We start from the raw sequence: 21,507 nt of genomic DNA, 5'->3' as shown, positions 1-21,507 counted from the left end.
CAGTCGGTAAATATTAAATATGATATTTGTTAACTTTAAGTAGGGAAAACATTTACATACCGAAGACATTTTAAACTTCATTATCAGTTAAGACTGAAAAACAGATATTTTTTTTCATTAAATACTTCTGAAAAAACTTTTTTAAATCTAACTTTTAACTTTGTGGAGAAAGACAAGGTTTCAATCTTTTTGCCACTCAGAGTTTCAACATCATTCTTCCAATTACAAAAATGGATCACAATATTTTTATTAGAAATATCATTAGCTGTACACTGCACTGTACACTGTGCAAGATAAACACAAGAAAGCTTTTGCTCCTCTCCCATTTTAATGGGTGAGGGACAAAAAAGCATAGTAGAGATCCAGTTATCAAAATTCTATTTACACATAAAAGCTAGGCTCATCTGCGGGGGAGGGAGAAGGAGGAACACTTATTTTATTTCTTCTTGATACAATCCAATTGATGGCTTTAATAGTCCATGATGAGTGCATTAATCATCAAGGCCTGGTGACTCTCCTTGTTGTATTCTTGATGCTATTCTTATGGCTTCCTCCAGTGAAGGCTGATCACTGAGCTGCAGAGGAGTGAGAAAAACAATGCGTATTAAGGCAAATGCTGATTAACATGTCACCTGATGAGTGTTACCTGATCTCTACAACTGATTATATCTATTTACACTCGACTTTTAGAGTAAATAGCAGCTAGACTTTGGCTTTAAAAGAGGTGTTAGAGTCCTGACACCTCTTTGAAAGCCAAAGACTCAGCTTGTTTCTTGGCTGAGTGGTGAGCAAACGGTCCGGCTGTGTGACTTACACGATTTACCTTGTTTTACATAATTAAAAATGAGCAGTCATCTAACCTGGAAACTTTTCAGCAAACAAATCTCTTAGAAGTTCTAAACATAAGTACCCAAGACAGAATAAAGATGAAATACTACAGTATGTTAAACTGTTTTTATGTGGCAAACACACTGATCCATCACATGGGTGGTATGAGGTGTGACTTCTACTAATAATGACAGTCACTGGGTCTCCATGTTACTAAAATCACTAATAATCAAAATAAAAAGCCTATAAATTACTATTCATTGAGTAATGATTCCTTTGAATTGTTTATTCCTTGAAAGAGTGATTTGACAATTTTTAGTTTCACTGTGAAACCAAATCAAATGCAGCAGTAGGAGACCAGACACACCTACACCGAATGAAATGAATCCCACCTACATGTGATTAAAGTATTTAGATGAAGGGTGGGGTCAGAGGTGTGATAATGCGTTTGGATGGGTGGAGTCTCCATTAAGTTGCCTTAAAGTCAGACTGAAACTCGTATCAGTATCATGTAAACAAAAACACTTCAAAACCTGTTGCCTTTTTTTGGCCATGATACAAAGCAGCAGCCACTTTTTTTCATACCAACCTGTACAGCGATGTGAGTGCCATTAGATGTGGCCAGTAATGTGACAGGATGAAGGCCATCCTGATCCTGGCTGTATCCTGCCTCTTCCACCGTCTGGAACGTTGTCATGTCAGGGGTCATAATGGCCACCTGGGGGAGACATGGCACATAAGGGTGTATAATGGTCAGCCATTTGCCAAATTTTGTCTTTGTTTAACATAAATTTACAGATTTCTAATGTATGTTTGTGTAAGAAAAAACCACTAATGTACTTTTTGTTATATTTGTAAACTTGTTTGTCTTGTAAGGACTCTGTTTAAAATTTCTGTAGGTATATTTTCTGTAGATTGTAGGATTATGAATTGTCACTAAATATCTTGTGTTTTTGTAAACAATGCTGTTTTTATAAACTCACATTTTTTATCTGAAGGAGAAAAAGTTTAATCAAATGCCAATATGGACTAAATCTAAACATGAACTTCTGTGACAAAGTACAACACAAAGTAAATTATGCCATGCTAGATACCCCTCCCATTCAACAGTTGTTACCTGTTCATCTGAGCCGTCTGTCGTTACCATGGTAACCGAGTGGGCCCCTTGCATTGCCAGTTCATGGGCTGGGATGGTTATGGTTGTGCCTTCTTGTGTTACCATGGTGATAGTGCCACCCATAGCTTGTAGGTCTGCTTCAGAGATACTGACCTGACATGGGACACAACCCTATATAAACAACCAGAACTTTATGCAACAGAGACACTAAACTCGTCCCATTGGAATTTGTGACAAAGAAAAATGACTTAAGGTTGCTGCCAATAAAAATGTTTTTTAATTCACATTATCTACTCATCTATATCTGCTTATTCTGGTAGTCACAGACAATTGATGACAATTTTCCAAGTTTATCGTGGAAAGGAACAGAGATGTATCCAAGTGTCATCAGTGACCACCTGAATGTATGGTTTTCTCACACTAGGATCTTTACCTGCTGCTGTGTCCCGTCCTCCTGTTTAACCAAAGTTATTTGTTGCTGACCACTCATGTCTGTGCTCTCTACCGGAATCTGTTCTGAGCCAGAGTCGTCACCTTCAACCACTGTTGCTGAGTAGTTCACATTAGGATCATCAATGGCATCTGAATTAACAGTGAGAAAGTTTACCTGTCAGTATTCCACTCTATTAAACATTAATTTATCTCCAAACCATGTATATTTGCTTGGATTAATTTTTTTAGAATTGTTTGTTTAGTTTTGCTTAACCTTCTTAGACTCCTAAAACCTGGCTTACTTTCTTGCTGTGCTACTTCTATACAATGTTTAATTGAATTATATACTGTACATCTCACAGCTGTTGCAATGTATCTGACCTGCTGGTGGTTCAAAGTACGCCTCCTGCTCCTCCTCGATGGGCTCTGTGTCGTTATGGGCTGTGCGTTTGTGCATAGCCAGTGTAGAGATCTGTTTGTAGGTTTTGCCACAGTGGTTGCAGTTGTAAGGTTTGCAGGGCGTATGTACAACATGGTGTTTGTAAAGGCTGGAATATTCTGTAAAACGTTTTTCACACCCAGGTACTGTGCACACGTATGGTTTCTCTCCTGGAGGGACAGAAAAGTACTTTGGTTAAATGAAACAACAGATAAGAAAAGTCTTCACTTTGACTTTGCACCACAAAAACCACTAACACAACAACCACTAGAATCATTGATTATTGGATCACAGGATTACTTATTGACCCATAAAGACACAGGTGTGAACTAACTCACCAGTGTGAATCCTCATATGGTTCTTGTAATTTGTGGCACTGGCGAAGGATCTTCCACATGTGGGCTCTGAGCAGTAGTACGGCCGCTCACCAGTGTGTGTTCGAATGTGAACTTTACGGATGTTAGAGGTGGTGAACGACCTGCCACAGCCATCTACTGGACATTTGAAAGGCTTTTCTCCTGAAAGATAAGAAATGCAACACCAAAGTTTTCATTTCATGTATATATTTGGAGTTACTGAAATGTCTGCAAATGTCACATTTTAAAAGCAATTTAAAATTCTAAAATGCTGAACAACTTCTGATAGGAAAAATAACAGAAACTAATGTTTACCTGTGTGAGTCCTTGTGTGCTTCTGAAGATCACCTGACGTTTTAAAGGACTTGCAGCAGTTCAGTTCCTGACATCTGTATGGCTTCTCTCCTGTGTGTGTGCGTGAGTGACTCTTCAGTCCATAGCCTGAAAAAACATTTAATAAAAAAAAGATATTCAGCTTTGCATTGTCAGTCATTTATCACCAGCACAGCCACAGGAGTTTGATTCTGTGATCATATGACATGAATGTGTCAAGGCATCAATTAGGAAATGACGTGCAACAGTGAAAGGTTAACACAGCGTAGTATCAATAGTACACTGGTACTGTGTGTTTTTGGTATTTCTGCCAAACATTCTCCACAGCTACCTGTTGCAAATTTCTTTCCACAGCCATGAAAGTCACACATGTACGGTTTGTGTCCAGTGTGTGAGCGCTCGTGGACCTGTTAGAAGCAAAGACAACAGTTGTTTACTTAGAACTGTCATCACCTTAACATATAGTCTTAATGAAAACTTGAAACAACAACAGAAATAAAATCACATGACCACAACACCCAGACGCACTTTCAGATGGTGTGCAGTTGTGTACAGTTTTCCACAGCCTTCATATTCACAACGGAAAGACTTTTCCCCGACATTCGTGACTCGCGCTGGTCTGTTGTCTTGACCCTGTAAAACAATCTAAAAAGAAGAACGAATTCGATGTTAACATCGGGTTCAGAAAACTGTCAGTTGTGAACAAAAACTAAAGGAAATGTACCCTCATGTGGACACCATTGTCTGATTCAACTCTACTGAATGAGCCTAATGTGTTTTCAATGTTCTCCACCTGGAAGAGAGAAACACAGACACTGGTCAAAGAACTAGAATGGAAAATTTGAAATTGAAATGCAAAATATATGCATCTTGTGTGAAACTAAAAGTTTATTTGAAAAGGAATCATCAGGCATTTCAATTCTAATAACAAATAAATAAAAGTCTTCTTTATCAAATGATAGTGAGAAGTGAAACATATCAATGTAACTTAGCTTTAAGCAGAAAATACAGACAATCAAAGCAAAACAAATGTTAGAATCCTATGCTTAGATGCAGCTTGTTGTTTAAATTGTTTTTAATATTGTGTCATTAGTAGGATATGCTTAGATGCAGCTTGTTGTTTAAACTGTTTTTAATATTGTGTCATTAGGCGTCCAACACTAACCTTGGTGGTGTACTGCTCCAGCACACTTATTGTCTCATGGTCCAGGGCTGTGGCCTCAGTCTGCAGGTCCGCAATGGTGCCGTCAGCCTGGATGGCCAGGATGGTGTTGGACTGGGGCATGTGCACCGTGTGCTGGATGTAGGCTGTGCTGCCGTCCTCCAGCTGGACTTCCTGCAGACCACCCTGGTCATATGTATCTGCAGAAAAAAAGAGGAAAAGAGGAAAGGAATCAAGACTTTGCAAGAGGTAAAAGCTGATACTGTGAAAAGCTGACCTTCTCTTACAGGAGGAGAGTACACCCTAATATTTGCAAACATTAATATGATTTTTACTGTAAACTTAGTTCTTAATTTATCTTAAACATCTTTAAAATACCTTAAAAGAAAACACAGAGTGTAGAATACAGTACACATCAACAATGTTGTTCTCTGTGCGGTATTCACTTCTGACCTGACCATTAGTAGCAGATAAAGACTCATCCAATTTAAGAACACTAACTTTTCCCCCTTTACCTTTGGGTGTGTGAATGTAAGCAGTTGTTCCATCTTCAAGCTGAACTGCCTGTCCATCTTCAAGCTGCAAACTGTCTGGACCTACATAGGAAAAAAATAACATGAGGCATGTGACACCAATGTGAAAGTGTATTTTTAACCATGTCTTTCTTTTTAAACACTGGACCTACATAGGAAAAAAATAACATGGTTGAACATTGGTTGAAGTAAAACACTCACAAAGCAAATACATTCTGTATCCATGCATGTCTGTTGATATTAAACAATTTATATTAACTTTCAATCCATTTTAAGTATGTTGACGTGGTGTGCGAAGTTTTTCTTACCTGCTTTAGGCATGGACACATGCTGAACGTAAGCAGCGGAGCCATCCTCCAGTTGGATCACCTGACCATCCATGATCTGTCCATCTGAAAACGAGGCTTTGGACTCATGTTGGATGTAAGCAGTGGATCCATCTGCAAGAGTAACAGCCTGTAGGCTCACTGTGTCCATGCTCTCCATCTGGTCGCCATCTGCAGACAGGACAATTTAGTCATTGCATTGTCTTTATTGATTTTCTGCAGGATAATACATTAACATTACATAACATTTTAAAAATGTTCTTTGTACTCTGTTGGAAGGATTTTTATATGATTGAAGTCTTTAAGCTGATGGCTGTACTCACAGTGATGTCTGTGGTTAGCACCTTTTCTGCAGTGCACATTTTGCTACTAATGTTTTTTTTTGCATTGATATTTTTTGCCAAGTTTTTACATTTAAGAAAACCTTCTTTGATTGCCCTAATGATTCCCTTAAAGGTATTTTATCTTTCTATCATGTATTTACAGCAAAATCTTTGCCATGGTCTCTGGTTGATCACCCATGTGGAGGTCAGATGTACTGAAAATTTAACTTTCCTTTTAGAATGTGGTAGCATCTTATTTATAAAACCTTTTTAATGTATGAAGTTGAAGATATCAGTGTCTTTTATACTGAGTTCGTCTGTCAGACCATTAAGATGACTAAAGATCAGCATCTCACCTCCAACAGCTACAGCCTCTGTCAGACACAAAGTGACAGGCTGACCATCTGCATCATGAAACTCTGCCATTCCCTGCGAGTCCCGGTTTATCTGGGCCAGGAGCATGCTTTAGCTGCCGGGATTTAAAAAAACATGCAGAAAAAATACATTAGCACCTATAAGTAACTGAGAATGCAACTCATGCTGTCATGCTACTCCCGAATGTAAATGTAAAAAAAAAAAAAAACTGAACTGAAATAAATTCATTTTTATACGGTGGGCATTTACCATTACAATCAAGGCCCAAGTTTATTCAATGTATTTTATTGATTTCCCAATTATTGTTTAAAATATATTTTATAAGAATCTCAACTTCCACAATGTAAATCCCAAGGCTTGCACAACAAAATTATTATATTATTAAAACTTACATTAAATACTTATGTTGGTTTATAAAACAAAAAATAGCTTTTCAATGTTTAAATTGGCAATGCAACGGACGTATATTGACTCAATATACGTCTGTTGCATTGTCAATATTATTGACACAAATCAAACTGTCAAGCCACAACGTTAGACAAATGCAGATAAACACACAGATTTACTGGTATTTAAATTTATTTAGGGTTAGGGTTACGTATGTGAGTTCTATAACTGAAAAAAACATTCCATACACTATGAATGAATGATACGATAAAATAAAACTAGCCTCGATTAAGGCTAGCTAAAACATAATTTTAAATATTATAACCAGACCGTGCTACACTATCAACGACCGCTGTTGTTTTGGCGCTTGTTGATTTGAAAGCATACTGTCTGATGCTAATGTGCTAGCTGTTGATATGCTAAAATGTAGCACATTTGTTTTCACTCAATTGTTACTGGTAAATTAAACAGAACATAAAAGGCGTGTACAGCTAATATCGGTCCTTAACAACAGTAATGGCAGCTGACTTCGTGTTTTTAACGCACTGTCATAACAGAGCTAGCCTGTTAGCTCCGTGGAAGTAGCGGTAAATATACATATGCAAACACTTTTACTTCTTAAAGCTGTAGTTATTAAACATATTTCCTACAAATACCAATAGTATTATGGTTCTGATTTGGATTATGTCTTAAGTTCTGCCAGTGTTTAGCAGTCGAAGCGGCAGCCAACTATTTCTATGAAGCTTCAGGCTGCTAAACTAGCAACAGAGTTCGAAAATAAGAGCAAGGAACTTAGCAAAGAAACGATAACATAAGCATTTTGGCCCCATCAATGACACTTTTTAATGCTAAAACTCGATTTTCCAGGCGTGTAAAGGGCTCTGTCTTAGCCAGTTCCGAACACCTCCTCGACGAAATGGCTGTGAGAATAATGCACACTGGGTAAAAACCAATTTATAAACTAACCTCCGAAAAATTTCCAACAATTCCTCCTGTTCGACCACCATGCACCAGTGCAGGAAACGCTTCGCGATGCCCGCACGCCGGGAACATGTACAGCAGCACAATCCACAGCCCAACAAACCCCGCCCTTTCATGCGAAAACAGCTGCGATTGGCAAATTACCTAAATTCCATAATTCCATTGGTCAAAGGAAGTGTCGGTTGTTAATATTCCGCCATCGAGTCGCTGTTATTCAGGTCCCCGGGCCCCTAGCAGACGCCATTCCGCGTCAATTTTCGCATTGTTTCAGGCTTTAGACTTAAAATGAGAGGCGATTTCATTGAAAATAAATGTTTTATGCTCACACATGGTGTCGGATGACCGATACTGTGTATTTCCAAGACCTGTGACTCACAAGGTGTGTTTATGCTCGTATGTTTTGCGACGTAAACAGCGACGTGTGAGGACATTTTGGGCGTCCATATTGAAAACAAGGCGATGTGGGAAAAACAGAGGCAATGTGGGCAATGGAGTGAATAGATGTATGGCTGACATCTGTGTGACATGGGCACAAACCATCACAACACACGTGGACTTTACAGGAAAGCAAAAGTAATCATACATTTATTAAACGACACCAAATAATGTGGTAAACACTGACCTGAACGCTTGAATTACTGTTAACTTAACATTAGAAGGAGCCATATTCCATTAACATTAAAAGGCAGCACTTCTCCAAGGAGACATACTTTTACATTGAACCACAGTAGAATAAACTCAATATTTTTTGTGTATTTATAAGAAATTAAGACTAGAGCTATACCTTCTACATGCCTGGGTAAAGGTTTAGAGGGAAGCGATATCAGGCTACAGTGCCTACTGTATATGCACGGCTAGATGTTGCTAAATTCAACACAAAACATTTTTTTAGAACTGGATGTATGGCTATTCTAAAACCTAAAACACATTTTAGGTTTAACAGTAACATTAATAACAATCAGTAGTTCAAATCTCTCATAAATCACACTGATAGTTAAAGAGTAAAAGTGTGCATCGATATATTTCATTATTAAATAGATGAGAGGACACGAGTTTAGTGAGAAAATGTCCTTTCGTCGGAAAACTTGAGAACATTTTAAAACAAGCTCACCTAAGAGGGAGTGTGACACAATATATAAATAAAGAGAGAAAACAAAACAGGCACGAAGTGTAGATCTGTGTGATTCCTCAAAATAAAGGACTGGAATCATGTCTAATGATTCAGATGGTCTCGCTCTGACCGTGGTGTCAGTGGTGACCCACCCACCTTATTTGCAGGCAAACGGCTCCTCCAGCGGCCACAGTAAAGACTGACTGAAAACTGCTCCATGGAAACAAACAACAAGGTTGACTGCAGCTGACTGTGAACAGCGAAAGAGAGTGAGATAATCTGTCGGTAAAGTCCTGGAACTTTATTCGATCTGCTCTACAGTAACAATTGCAAACTTTCAAGGAAAATATTTAAATACTAAGCTTTGTTTTAGGCATTGTTCGTGACAAAACAAAATGCCGTTGTTGTTAGTGAGAGGAGCAGCTACAAATGTACATGAATATTTGATAATAATACATGGCATTATTTTTTTTCTGAGCAACAAAACGGAGAACCTTTACTGAGTAACAAATTTAAATAAGAAAACAAGTTAATGGCGAATATTTAAAATGTGATACCAAAATACGAGTAATTGCTTACACTTAAATGAACACATTGGTTAGAGGTTTAATAGGAAGGTGTCCTAGTTAAGGAAATGAAAGGAATTCTCAGCTTCTTGCAACTATGTTTTCTTTTTGACCATATCATACAATAATATCATAGTGCATTTTTAAAATTGCATTTGTCCTCTATTACTCAGTGGCTCAGTGATTTTAGGATGACCTCCAGGGAGTCTGCAGCTTATGAGGCTGCCCTGGTTGCACTATTTGTGGGTAAAGAAAGCTGCAACGTCACATTTGTCCTGGACACCTCAGAGAGCATGAAACCTATCCTGGGGTCAGTGAAACGTCTGCTTATTCAAACCCTGCTGGCTAAAGCGTCCCTCAGGAATTCTCTCTTCAACATCATGACCTTCTCACATAAGGTGAGGTCTTATGACCGTATAAATTAGTGACGATAGAAAAATAAATTCACCATATGTTAGTCAATTCATGCATGGTCAGCTCAGAAATGAACCACAGATGTATTTGTGTAGGTAAACTGCTGGTCCCAGCACATGCTTCGCTGTGCTCCTGACACAGTGTACACAGCTCTGTCTTGGATCCATTCCATTTGTTGCAGCCCAGGTAGGAATCTTCTTGATGCCCTGACTCTGTCCCTCACTGACCCGCTGTGTCACTGCGTCCAACTGATCATCACAGCCCTGCCTGATCAGCCGGAGTCTGTGCTGAGAGCTTTGCCTGCCCTGTCAGCGGGGAGGCCTGTCAACATTTTCTTTTTGGAAGATACACTTAGTGAGCTGGATATCAACACCCGCCGTTATCTGCAATGCCTCACACAGGCCACACAGGGGAGCTGTTATTTGATTGTAGCAGATCCCAATAAAAAACTGGGAAAGGTAAAAGATTTTTCACTATTAGTAGATACACGTTGTTCTTTTGGTGGCTTTTAGAGAAGATGAACTCGTGAAATAATTAACTTAGATATGCTCAAAGTTGGTGTGTGATATTTCAGCTGATTCCTCTGCATGTGGCTGAGATCCAACCATCAATCATCTCTTCAGTCAAATGTTTCTGTCCATCCTCTTCAATCAGGATTCCACAGCAGCCCAGCTCATCTACTCCACTGTCAAGGTTAGTTTCCATGATAGTTGGACTGCATGTTTTTGGGTTTTTTGTTTGGATGTTATATCTACCCTGAATGTATAACGTTTTATCTCAGGTGCAGTCTGGAAAACCCTGTTCCACCTCTAAACCCCCACATGCTCCCTGGACTGTCTCTGGGCAGTTTGGAATTTTCCTCCGGATCCCGTGTGTTGGCGAGGAGGGAGGTGGACGGCTTCTACTACTTGGGCACTGTTATACAGCCGGTTCAGGTTAAAAAACATTTTGACAAAAAAGTTCAAAATATCTACATCAGATAAAGATTTAACTTTGATCATTTCTATGAAGGATGTAAAATAAATTTGTCTCACTTGTTTGTTCTCAGGGAGGTTCAGGAGTTTGGTTGGTTGAGTTTGACCATCCAGGTCTGGGAGTTGCCTTCTCCCACAGGCAGGTGGTTTGTTCTCTGGACATGGTGAACCATAACATCAGGCACCAGACTTATTCTCTGCTGCCTGGGGATGCTGTGCTGTCGCCGTGGGAACCGAATCTGAGGAGATATGGACCAGGGAGAGTGATGTCCACCACAGAGCACAGAGTGGGTTTTTCAGGTACAATATGAAAAAAAAAGATTTTTACTCTTTGCATGTACCCTGTGCATGTATGTTTAATTCAGTGACACTAATCTTAAACATTTTTTACATTAGAAAAACAAACATGCACAATGACATGTGTGGATGGAATGTTAACTTAACGTTGTTAGGATTTGTGTTACTGAAAAAAGACACAAATGTAGTTATAATTTCTCATTAAATCATTCTGATGTCTTATTGATTTTTTTTTTTTTTTTTGGGGTGGAGGTATAAAGAGTCTGCAAGTGCTGATGTGGAACGGCTACACATCTCTGGTTCCTGACCACTTGGTTTTACCCATTTCATCGTTTCATTACGACAGAATAGTCAGACAGCTTCAGATTTGTACATCAGTGTCACATCAGAATCAGTATTGTAGTTGGCTTGGTGCTCGAAGCTCCCAGGCTTTTGCACTCTGTGATGACTGTTCGGCAGCTGCACCTTGCTGCTTTCCATCCACAAACCCCTGGAACTGCACAGTTAAAGCCAGTTGTAGGTCCAACCTTGGAGAAACGATTGGTTCTGGAAGAACAGAGGTGGACAAGCAGGGTGACTCCAAAGACACACCTGTAGTGTCAAACAACTCCGATGATGCGTCATCATCTTCTTCATCTCTTATTGAGGACAAGATTAGATCAATATTTCCTTCTTCTGTGAAACTGAGTAGTAAACAACTACAGCGCCCTCCCTGGAGATACTGGAAGAGAACAGGACCTGAGCCTCAGCACAGACAGCCAGGTCAGAAACACAAACACTGAAAGACTGACTGAACACATTATTAGTGATGATTACATTAATCTTTACAATAGGTATTTATAAAAAACATGCTATATATGGCTAATAGCTTATAATTTATTTATTGACCTAGGACATTCCTTTAAAAAACGTACTTCATTTTAAAATCCAATTGTGTTCATGTTAAAATACGTCAGCAACTCTTTTCTTTACAAATTGTAGGAATTATCACCATGAGTTAACACTAGACTTTTAACCACAGCCATTCAGTCACTGTAAAATAATAGATACAGTATTACAACGTATGATTCAATACTTTGACAAATGTAACCTGCAGGAGTTGTCTCGTTTTACTTTGCAGGTAGTGCAGTACCTCGGAGAACACCCTCACCTTCTACGTTAAACTTCCCAGTCCCACAGCTAAGCAACTCACTGTTTCAGCCATTAGCAGGCGCTAAAGAAAAGAGAACATTCCACCTCAAACCTCAACCACCTCTTCGACTGCGGAGTTTCTCTGCCAACAATGCAACAACTGTTTACTCATAACAAGTCAGCTGAAAGCTGTCTTTGGAAATCTGAGGACGTCACAAAAACATTAGAAAAATACATCTTTATTCAAAAGACATGATTAAAATGCTCTTAAAACACTAGTATGTAAAAGTGTGAGGACCTAAAGTCCACAAAATCCAACATTTTAGATATAGGTAATTTAAAAGTATATGGCTTCTCTTTGTAAAAACTTTGGTAAAAAAATGTAAACGCAGTATAAGAAGATCAATAAAATACAGTCACACATTCAAACACTGGTCTCTTCTATCTGGTCTTGTCAGAGGTTGAAGGTGATGTTGATACTTTCTCCTGCACTGACACTGATCAGTTGAGTCTGTGGCTGTGACTCCTGCGTGCTGGCAGTGATGGCATATGTTCCAGGTGAAACCTCAACATAGAAATCATCATCCCCTTCTGAAAAACTGACCTAAAAAAAACTCAGTTATTCCAAATAAATTTAAGTTCAGTCACATAGGGAATAAGTCTTCTAGATCTGGATCTCTTTTTTTTTTTCAAGGTAATCACCTGTTTCTTGGTTGGCACAGTAGGCCTCATTTTTACTGGAGCATGTTTCGAGTGGAACCTGGCCAAGTGTTTCCTCTCAAAATTGGTAGGTGCAGTGCAACAACCTGAGTCATAAAACTTCTGCAAACCAGAAAAAAAGTTCAAGTCATGAATTGCAGTGGTAAGAGCACATACACATCACACTGAGTATAACAACTAACAACTGATCACTAACCTTACACTGATGGGTGGTCTGGGCCATGAGGGAAGCCATGTTTGCAAAAGGATCGCTATACTCTGTGTAGTATCTCTGAAAAAGTAAAGTAGAAGAGAACAACATGTGAGCTAATATGAATCTTAGCTAAAGCTCCTTAAAAAACCAACTCTGCTTTTGCTAGTTTTTTGATTGAAAAGCATGTGGGCACCTTTGTATGATTGTGTGAGTCTTTATTTGGAGTATTTAAATTGCGGAATGCACCAGTGTTGGTCCAGTCTATGCTGCGCCTGGAGGCCCGCTCCAGTACTTCTAGGCCCAGATTAGCAGAGTGCCGCAGGGAAGACTCTAGCCAGGATTGTCTGGCCATAGACAAGTCCAAGAGAAACTATTATGGTCTTCACCTGCAAGAATGGAAAATAAAGATGATGACTAAATTTCACTCAAAAGGGCATAGAAAAACTTTCCACCAGTACAGACACTCAAAATGTTGATTCTAAACTGATGGCAAATCCCACGTACGAAAATAAAACGTTGATGTAAAAGTGAATAATGAGCAACTATGAAACCGGGCATATTCAGTGAACACTGCGCATGCTCCAAGATTAACTCCATACTGTGTTGACTTTTTGTTTATTCGCTTACTTCTGCCGAGTCAGTTATCCTCGAGTAAAACAAAAGAATAGAAAAGATTACGAGTAGCGATAACTTTCACAATTTAGCCAGAATTGTTTAATTTCTTTGGTGATGTGCGATAAAGCGCTTACTAGGTCAAATGGCGCGTTTAGGAACACGAGTGAAAATGCCATACAATAAGTTTAGTCAAAATATTGCGTCACTTCACATACCTTTGATGTGCGGTCTTCTCTCACATCACCTTTTCATATCCCTATACCTGCTGCTGATTTTATGTCAAGACTTCAGACTCCTTCTAACACAGCGGAATCTGTTTTCACATGACAGGAAATGCTGCGGCCTGAACAGCGCCCTCTCCGTTGAGAGTCCGAAATCAACTGGAAGTGACGAGCAAACTTCAATAAAACAATTCACTTCGAGAGTTACGCTTTTCGTTCAAGTCTTGCTTAATTTACGCGTATCTATATGTAAACCTAATGTGAAGATTTCGATAAGCTCAAGTTCTACCAGCGTATAGTTTTCAGTGCCAACATTGTTCTTTTTCTTCCCAAAAATACATTTTGGAAAACACTTCATGTGTGGAAAAATACTATTGCCATTGAAACATCTGATATGCACCACTTAAACGTGTTCAGGTGACATTAAACCAGTCTTTATTTCGGTATAATGTTAACTAACGAGCACCCTAAAGGCCTAATGCAAATATGTTGTATCAAAACATATTTGCATTAGGCCTTGTGTACTTGTTTTATTACTGTACTTGTGTTCCAAAATTTTGGTTAGACTTACCCATGGAATTTGCTAACTGCTGCTGCATATAACTAAATAAAAAGGGACAAAACTCAACTATATTCATTGACAAACAGGTGTAATTAATCTTTTTAAGCAAATTTGGATAAAATAAAACTGAGCTCTGCATATAGTGCTAATGCATATCACGCGTATAAATGTGTACATATTTTTTTAGTAAATATGAGCCATGAAAGACTAAATCAAGTTTAGGACCATACATTTTTGTCTTCAAACAGGAAAGAGACAACTAGCAACTCTCCCATTTATACATTTTATTTTTTCAAAAACACAATGAAGGAACATTATGCCATCAGCACACAGGCTCCACCCACTGCCTTGATTTTCTCCTCAGCCCGTCGGCTGAAGAATTTGGCCTTGACGATCACAGGCTGTTTGGGCAGTTTGCCTTTGCCCAGAACTTTGTAGTAGCCCTGTAAAATGAGATAAAGAAATAGGGAATAAAATCTTTTTCCCTTCAGTACCCAGCTAATTTAATGGTGAAAAAAAAAATCATTCTGTTAACCTATCAAGGCGATGTATTATTTGTATTAAAAATGACATTTTAAAATACTGTAATGTAAACAATCTTTGCTTGCAGACAATAAAAGCTAAAAAAAAGTATGAAATAACTTTATAATTACTACACCAAATAAAGCAGTTTCAAAACAATACATTTTAAGGACAAAAATCATAGATACAACTTCTGACTTGAGTTAACAAGTGTCTCTGTGGTGTGATTTGTTTGAGAAAAACATCAGATCAAATGCTATATCCTAAACTTGAGGATAAAAACAAAAAACAGATCTTAGAAATGATGTGACGAGGAGCTTGACTGATACAAAACAAAAGTTTTAATTTGTTTAAGGTGAAGTAAGACATTTCATACTAGTGACCAATACTTACAGCGCGCACGGCATCAATGATGGGGGCGGGGCCTTCGGGCTTCTTGCCATAGTTGACCCTGGTCTGCTCGCTCACCAGTGTCCACAGTTTGTCCAGGTTGATGGTGGGGCAATGGGTTGTATTCCTTTTCAGGTGGTAATGCCTCATACCCACTTTACCAAAGTAGCCTGGATGGCTTAAGACAAACAAATAATAGATGTAAGCTTCAGAACATGTAAACCAGAAATGTATACAACCTATAGTTGTTAAAAATCCAATTCAGTCTGAATCATTGAACGCATACCATGTAAAAGCGAAATACGCTAAACCACATGAACGAAATCTACCAACTGATCACAATTGAAGTAAAGGCCGATTTAACTGTAACTGCCCATGTGGGTGACAGGCCAACAAAAGAGCCAGTCGGTGAATAGGACCAGTCGTTTACTTTAAGAGAACTCAAGCACACCAAGACAATAATGTGTGTCAAGATGAGACTCTAGTCTCTACAACAATTAACTCAACACATACTGTTGCTATTACAACAGCAACAGTATGATAGGGTTGCTCAAATTATAGCAAAACTGCATGTGTAGGTTTCCCACCAAGCATGATGACAGACAACTGAACTGTTTTTTTTTTCTCCTTAGTCATTAACAATGTCAGAAATGTTTTTAGATCACAGTAAATTCTAAATGCAAAAGTACAGCTTAGGTTTAGGAAGGCATTCTGGAAGTTTGAAAGTAAGAGCTTACAATTTAACAGCTTACAGTCTAAAATAGTTTCTATATTTCTCACGACTGACACATTTACCAAAAAATCAGCAAGTGAGACCAAATGTTATGAATGTAATGTTTGACAGACACAGTGGGCACCTTAACATTTGCTTAGAATTAAAGCAGGTGTTTTGACAAGGCTCAAAAAGGCCCTTATTTATATGACAACAGCACAAATATAGTTAGTTAAACTGAAAAATGAAGATAAACAATAATCTCTGACCTAACACTCAAGGAGTTAACATATCAAAAGATAATAAACATATTGAAATGCACCATAAATGTCGCATAAGCATTTCAATCCAGTGTGCAACACATTACAAGTACTTACTATTTGTCAAAGTTGATTCTGTGGTGATGCATGCCACCAGCATTACCACGACCTCCAGGATGCTTTCTGTGTTTGCCTGTTGGAATACGAAACGTGTGTCAAGCGAGATTCTCAAATACGAAACTTACTACAATGAAAAGTTCTACGAACATAGGAAAATCAGATTGTTTATACTCACCAATACGACCATGTCCGTGACTAACATGTCCTCGGAGCTTCCTGGTCTTGGTCTTCTTGGTAGGCTGTTTGAAAGGTTTAGAAATTATACATTTGCAGTAACATCACATTCTTGGATGTCTGAGTATTCGCCACTGAGGACTAAAGCAGACTGCATTCAACCGACAACGCAAGACCAATTTTTTTAGCTAGAAAGCCAAAGACAGCAAATGCTGCTTATATTTGGACGAAGTTCTAATATATAATTTAAAGGAAATGGGAAACAATAACACGTCTCTACAATAAAACAAGCTCATCCGGTCCATCCTTGTCCCGGCTATGTACATGCTGCCATCAGAAGCTAATGCTACGATCGTTAGCCGCACTAATTTCAACGATAACATGGATTGGAAACACCACTCTCGTTTATATTTCCTCACCGAAAAAAATATACAACTAAGCCGTTCGTGACTCTTTGTATCTGCTTTAGCCAGAGAGAAACTAATCGTTAGCCGCTGCAACCCAAGGCCGGTCTATCACACAGTCAACCACTAACAAAACAGTGCACCGTGAACAAATAGCCATAATAGACCAAACTAACTGCCTCTAAAACAATTATGTACAATTAATAACGATCGACTGACACTTTTTATGCACATATGACCAAGGATGGCCACAGATTTTAGTCAACTTCAATACTCAGGGATTCGTGATAGCACCTACCATCTTGGAGGTTAGTTGAAAGAGGAACGGGATTTGAAAGTCACGCGATTTTGTGCGAGACTTGTCTTTTTCTATTTCGTGCAAGAAAACGAACGATTGTTGCCACCTATTGGACGGAATGATAATGACCCGCATTATTTAAAAATATCTCAAACTTGTTTAGGAATTATAATTGTTTTTTTGAGTCTTTCCCCTGTTTTTCACATCCTTAAAAAGAAATACGCACATATCATTTGTTCAGTTATAGCAATATGTCTCTATATACATGCTTTACCCCAAAATATACACCCACGTACAATATTGAAATATATATAAATATACTTTCCAAACACACAAATGCTTAATATGATTACTGTCTATCAATCAATAGATAGATAGATAGTAAAAAACACAAAAATAGGTAAAATACAGTAAAATACAAACATGAGTAGCAGCCCACTGACAATGAATATGAGAAATCTGAATAGGGGATGTTTGTAGATTAATAGGTTAGTAGATTAGTATAATACAATCACCTGCAGTGATATTTATTACTCCACAGACAGAAGTGACTCAGTGAGCAGACCTGAAGTGTCAGGAGACTGAGGCTGAGTCATATTTCCACCAATCACATTGTTCATGTACCTCTTGACACTGGACACGTGGCACTTCACCATCCTTCTCATCCTCAGCTCGCACTCACCTGAAGGCACTTTGAGACGTTTCTGTGAAGAACAAATCGCCGTTCACCACAAGTTCAGGTATGATGCAGTTGTATTGTTAACATCACTCATGTGTCTGTACTCTCTTTGCTGCTGCTTATTGTGTACAGGTTGCAATCATTAGTATTTCTAAAGGCTATTTCTGCTATCTCTGAGATACTTGATACCAAAAGTTAATCTTACAGCATCATCTCCTGCTTCTACTGTGGTTTTTCTCCCTTGTTTGTGGTCTGTTGAACACATTTTGCAAACTCCAGGTACAACAGGTGTATTGTATAATCTCATTCTTCTTTAGTCTTTTCTTATTTCCTTCTCCAGGGCTTGATTACCAAGAGATGGCAGCCCTACCCCATGAACACCATGGTAACTGTCCCCATAGGCGGGTGACCTTGTTGTCACAGGTAGGCAAGTGTATGGTATAGTGTTCACTGGGGGCCGTGTCTTCTGAGAAAAGTCTTCATCTAAAATCTGCAGCATCCCAGCAGTGTATATGACACAGATAAGGCCTTAATGAGCTGAGAGGGTAATTACAGAGGAATGTGTTGGAGAAGCTCAGAGGGCAGTTATCAATAAGGTATCATTGGATTGGTATTGGATGAAAACTGGTTTTCTTTTTTACACAGTGGTGCAGTGTTGGATTCTGGAAGATAAAAGAGGAGTTCTGCCGTGTATGCGACTGTAAAACCACAGCCTCATCACCTTCATCAGAAAACCAACAGACACAACCTGTTTTAACGTTACCAGCTTTACTTGAGAGAATAAGGTAAAATACATGCTCACCAGTCTCTGGTCCACCTGCAGTCTTCAACAGAACTGTTGGAAAATATGGATTTTATTTTTTGGGATATTTTGGCCTGTGACCCAAATGCAAACAAATATTTCCACAGGGTGCATCCAGAGGCCAAGAGGATTCTGGGTAATTCCTGCATACCTGTAGTGAGCCTGGAGCGTATGAACTTCCAGTCATTTCTATCTCTGCAGCCTGTGGTGTCTCTGGTGAGACTGCCATATCAAACACCAGCCGAGCTTCAGAGTGAGGTTTCTTTAAATCATCATCAGCAGAAGCAGCAGCAGGTAAACAGATTATGGTCTAAACATTTTCACAGGATACAAAAATAAACACAAGCATTATTCCATTATGATTGATGTTTTCATGTACAGTTTTTCTAATCTCTTCTTGTAGAATGTTTTTATTCAAAATATGCCAGACATTCTGGAGCTTGGACAGGATTCACCTGAGTTCACACCAACAGATTTATCTGATTCCACACAACCAGAAACAACATTGATATCCTGGACTGAACCCTACTGTCCTGGCATCACTCCCACTGAAGAACCAGGGCAGGACTCAGGCTTTGACTGTGAATCACATTCAGATCAGGCCTACATCCTGTTTGACTGTGGCTCTGATGAATGGGGCCTGAATGGAAAAATGGATTCTGAAACATTTTATTTGGATCCAGATCCCGAACAGACCATGGTGATTGAAGTGGATCCCGAACCAGACACAAATTTAATTCATCCACTGCAGCTGGAAGATGAGACTGATGCTAAGTGTGTGGTGGATGAAGTTGAAATGGAAGAGGGTGAAGACCAGCCAGCTTATGTCTGCTGCTCACAGGCAGCGGGTGAGGGAGAGGGTGAAGCGTTCAGCCACCAACCTGAACCTGGAGAAGTGGCAGACGAGAAGGAGAGTGATGATTTCTGCGCTGTTTGTCTAAACGGAGGAGATCTGCTGTGCTGCGACCGCTGTCCGAAAGTTTACCATCTGGCCTGTCACGTACCCCCTGTCATCAGCTTCCCACTGTAAATAAATCACCAACGACTGTGACCTCTTTAGACCTTTGTCTGATTGACAACTACGCAGGGTAGCAGTTAAAAATGTCATCAGAATTTTTGTATCTTACATTAAAATTCTCAGCATGGTTGTTTTTAATACCTTATTAGTATATAGAGCTGTGGTATATTTTATAAAATGTGAAGCTATCGTGAAACTTGCCTGACACTTAAAACACATCGTGTGTTAAGTGTGTCAAGAATTCAGTGATGAAGCAGGAATACAGTTGAAATGAGTGGTAGCTAAAAGGTACTAATACTCTCCAGATATTGTAAAAACAAATGGCTAGAAGGTAGCAAAAAAAAATTACCCAGACTTCTCAGCTTTCCTCAACAGCCCACTAAACACATCTGAAAAATCTGAAAAATAACAGGAAGATTGCACAAACATAAAGCAGCATTCGTTGTTTGTTTTGGTGCTTATTTCTAAAATAGAATACATTATTTTAGCCACTAAATGCATTTTTTTAATTAAGGAAATCTCTTGTTTGTCCTACAGAGGTGACTGGGTGTGCACACTGTGCAGGACTGACGAAGAGCCTGCAGAGGAGTACGACTGTGAGAGTATGAACTCCTGTGGAGGAGTCAAAGCTCCGTATACTTTATCCAGTCAGGACCAGACGGTGAGCAGCAGTGTGGTGAAAAAAAAGTAGTATTAAACTTGTTATTTAAACTAGTCTAAAGAATTCCATGTTAAAGTTGGTGTGTTTGTATGTTTTCCTCCACAGAAGTGTGAGAAGCTGACTCTGTTGTTGTACTGTCACTGGCTCAGTGCTCCCTTCCATGAACCTGTGAGCCCTCTGGTCAGTCCAACAGATTTTTAAGTAAACAAGTCAATTTCCAATGCCTTAAAGTAAACAAAACATAACAACCCAAACTTTAAACTATAATGAATTGACTCCATTTGAAGTTTTTGTTAAAATCCTTTTTTAAAATTAAATATCTACATCAGACCATAAGTTTTCAGTAAATATTTTCCTCTCTGTCAAATACTCCATGGTTTAGATACGATCTTAAAATGTATTTGGAACTAATTAAGTGGAGCCTACAGTGATGACCTCATTTTAAACTCATATAGGAAACATCATTTCCCCCCCTTTACTTTCATAACAAAGCCCTTATGTTAAAATGTCAACAATCTGTGAATGTGCTCCAGGCCCGGAACTACTACCAGATCATCAAGAGGCCCATCGACCTGTCGGTGATCCGCAGGAAACTGGACAAGAGCAAAACTCTGCATTACTTCAGCCCGGAGCAGTTCGTCGATGACGTCCTGCTCATGTTCAAAAACTGTGCTACGTTCAATTATGTGAGTTTGTCTTCACCATGTTGGAATCTGAAAGGATAATCCAATTACAGGGCTAAATCAATTAGTTCTGTTGGAACCAGTTATAGATGTAACGGAACACCCGGCCCAGATGGTGTCATCTCAACACTCTGATGTGACCGTGTAGTTGCTTTTCATTAATGTTGTCCTGATGAATATGATTACAGAGTTATTTGATCTTAAAGACAGAAATAACACAGAGCAGGTCTTCCTCACGTCTTTTTCTTTTCTAAACCACTCTCTCCCTCTCTTTGCTCTACAGCCAGACTCAGAGGTGGCACAGGCTGGTCAAAACCTGGAGACATTTTTTCTCACCAAACTCCAAGAGATTTTTCCTGACAGGACATTTGTTGGGACCAGTCAGGAC

At 39.0% G+C, this 21,507-nt stretch overlaps 4 protein-coding genes and 1 non-coding gene across 10 annotated transcripts; 1 reads left to right on the top strand and 4 right to left on the bottom strand.

The window, feature by feature from the left end:
• Positions 1 to 222: 222 nt before the first annotated feature.
• znf143b (zinc finger protein 143b) lies at positions 223 to 7,723 on the bottom strand. Of its 4 annotated transcripts, none has more exons than XM_008311533.3 (15): positions 7,578 to 7,723; positions 6,206 to 6,318; positions 5,509 to 5,697; positions 5,183 to 5,263; positions 4,671 to 4,867; positions 4,230 to 4,298; positions 4,034 to 4,150; positions 3,837 to 3,912; positions 3,488 to 3,613; positions 3,155 to 3,334; positions 2,759 to 2,986; positions 2,379 to 2,527; positions 1,946 to 2,116; positions 1,418 to 1,546; positions 223 to 575 (listed from the first exon to the last, which is right to left on the bottom strand). In XM_008311533.3, exons 2-15 carry the CDS (start codon positions 6,309 to 6,311, stop codon positions 492 to 494), a joined length of 1,902 nt encoding a protein of 633 aa, XP_008309755.1. In that variant the 5' UTR covers positions 6,312 to 6,318; positions 7,578 to 7,723; the 3' UTR covers positions 223 to 491. The 4 variants fall into 4 exon arrangements, with proteins under 4 accessions (XP_008309755.1, XP_008309756.1, XP_024911789.1 ...); XM_008311535.3 differs by having other exon boundaries at positions 492 to 575; positions 1,946 to 2,098; XM_008311534.3 differs by lacking the exon at positions 7,578 to 7,723 and having other exon boundaries at positions 6,206 to 7,554.
• Positions 7,724 to 8,937: 1,214 nt separating this feature from the next.
• On the top strand, positions 8,938 to 12,290 carry c6h11orf16 (chromosome 6 C11orf16 homolog). The gene is made up of 8 exons (XM_025056022.1): positions 8,938 to 8,972; positions 9,443 to 9,667; positions 9,779 to 10,141; positions 10,258 to 10,376; positions 10,465 to 10,618; positions 10,732 to 10,957; positions 11,207 to 11,716; positions 12,075 to 12,290. Exons 2-8 carry the CDS (start codon positions 9,461 to 9,463, stop codon positions 12,257 to 12,259), a joined length of 1,764 nt encoding a protein of 587 aa, XP_024911790.1. The 5' UTR covers positions 8,938 to 8,972; positions 9,443 to 9,460; the 3' UTR covers positions 12,260 to 12,290.
• An 18-nt stretch (positions 12,291 to 12,308) lies between these two features.
• On the bottom strand, positions 12,309 to 14,156 carry akip1 (A kinase (PRKA) interacting protein 1). Of its 3 annotated transcripts, none has more exons than XM_008311530.3 (5): positions 13,829 to 14,156; positions 13,192 to 13,384; positions 13,002 to 13,076; positions 12,788 to 12,907; positions 12,309 to 12,689 (listed from the first exon to the last, which is right to left on the bottom strand). In XM_008311530.3, the coding sequence occupies exons 2-5, from the start codon at positions 13,348 to 13,350 to the stop codon at positions 12,540 to 12,542; spliced, it is 504 nt and encodes a 167-aa protein (XP_008309752.1). In that variant the 5' UTR covers positions 13,351 to 13,384; positions 13,829 to 14,156; the 3' UTR covers positions 12,309 to 12,539. The 3 variants fall into 3 exon arrangements, with proteins under 3 accessions (XP_008309752.1, XP_016888802.1, XP_008309753.1); XM_017033313.2 differs by lacking the exon at positions 13,829 to 14,156 and adding an exon at positions 13,748 to 13,792; XM_008311531.3 differs by lacking the exon at positions 13,829 to 14,156 and adding an exon at positions 13,626 to 13,757.
• Positions 14,157 to 14,665: 509 nt separating this feature from the next.
• On the bottom strand, positions 14,666 to 17,426 carry rpl27a (ribosomal protein L27a). Its single transcript, XM_017033314.2, has 5 exons — positions 17,277 to 17,426; positions 16,576 to 16,639; positions 16,398 to 16,473; positions 15,312 to 15,486; positions 14,666 to 14,839 (listed from the first exon to the last, which is right to left on the bottom strand). The coding sequence occupies exons 1-5, from the start codon at positions 17,409 to 17,411 to the stop codon at positions 14,711 to 14,713; spliced, it is 579 nt and encodes a 192-aa protein (XP_016888803.2). The 5' UTR covers positions 17,412 to 17,426; the 3' UTR covers positions 14,666 to 14,710.
• LOC112487177 (small nucleolar RNA SNORA3/SNORA45 family) lies at positions 15,670 to 15,800 on the bottom strand. The gene has a single exon (XR_003050006.1). It is a non-coding gene; the product is annotated as a small nucleolar RNA SNORA3/SNORA45 family (small nucleolar RNA).
• Positions 17,427 to 21,507: the final 4,081 nt, after the last annotated feature.

This window comes from Cynoglossus semilaevis, chromosome 6 (assembly GCF_000523025.1).
Source record: "Cynoglossus semilaevis isolate Cse_v1.0 chromosome 6, Cse_v1.0, whole genome shotgun sequence".
Taxonomy (NCBI): Eukaryota; Metazoa; Chordata; class Actinopteri; order Pleuronectiformes; family Cynoglossidae; genus Cynoglossus; species Cynoglossus semilaevis.
The sequence above is the reverse complement of the archived record's forward strand: the minus strand, read 5'-3'. Positions and strand labels throughout refer to the sequence as shown.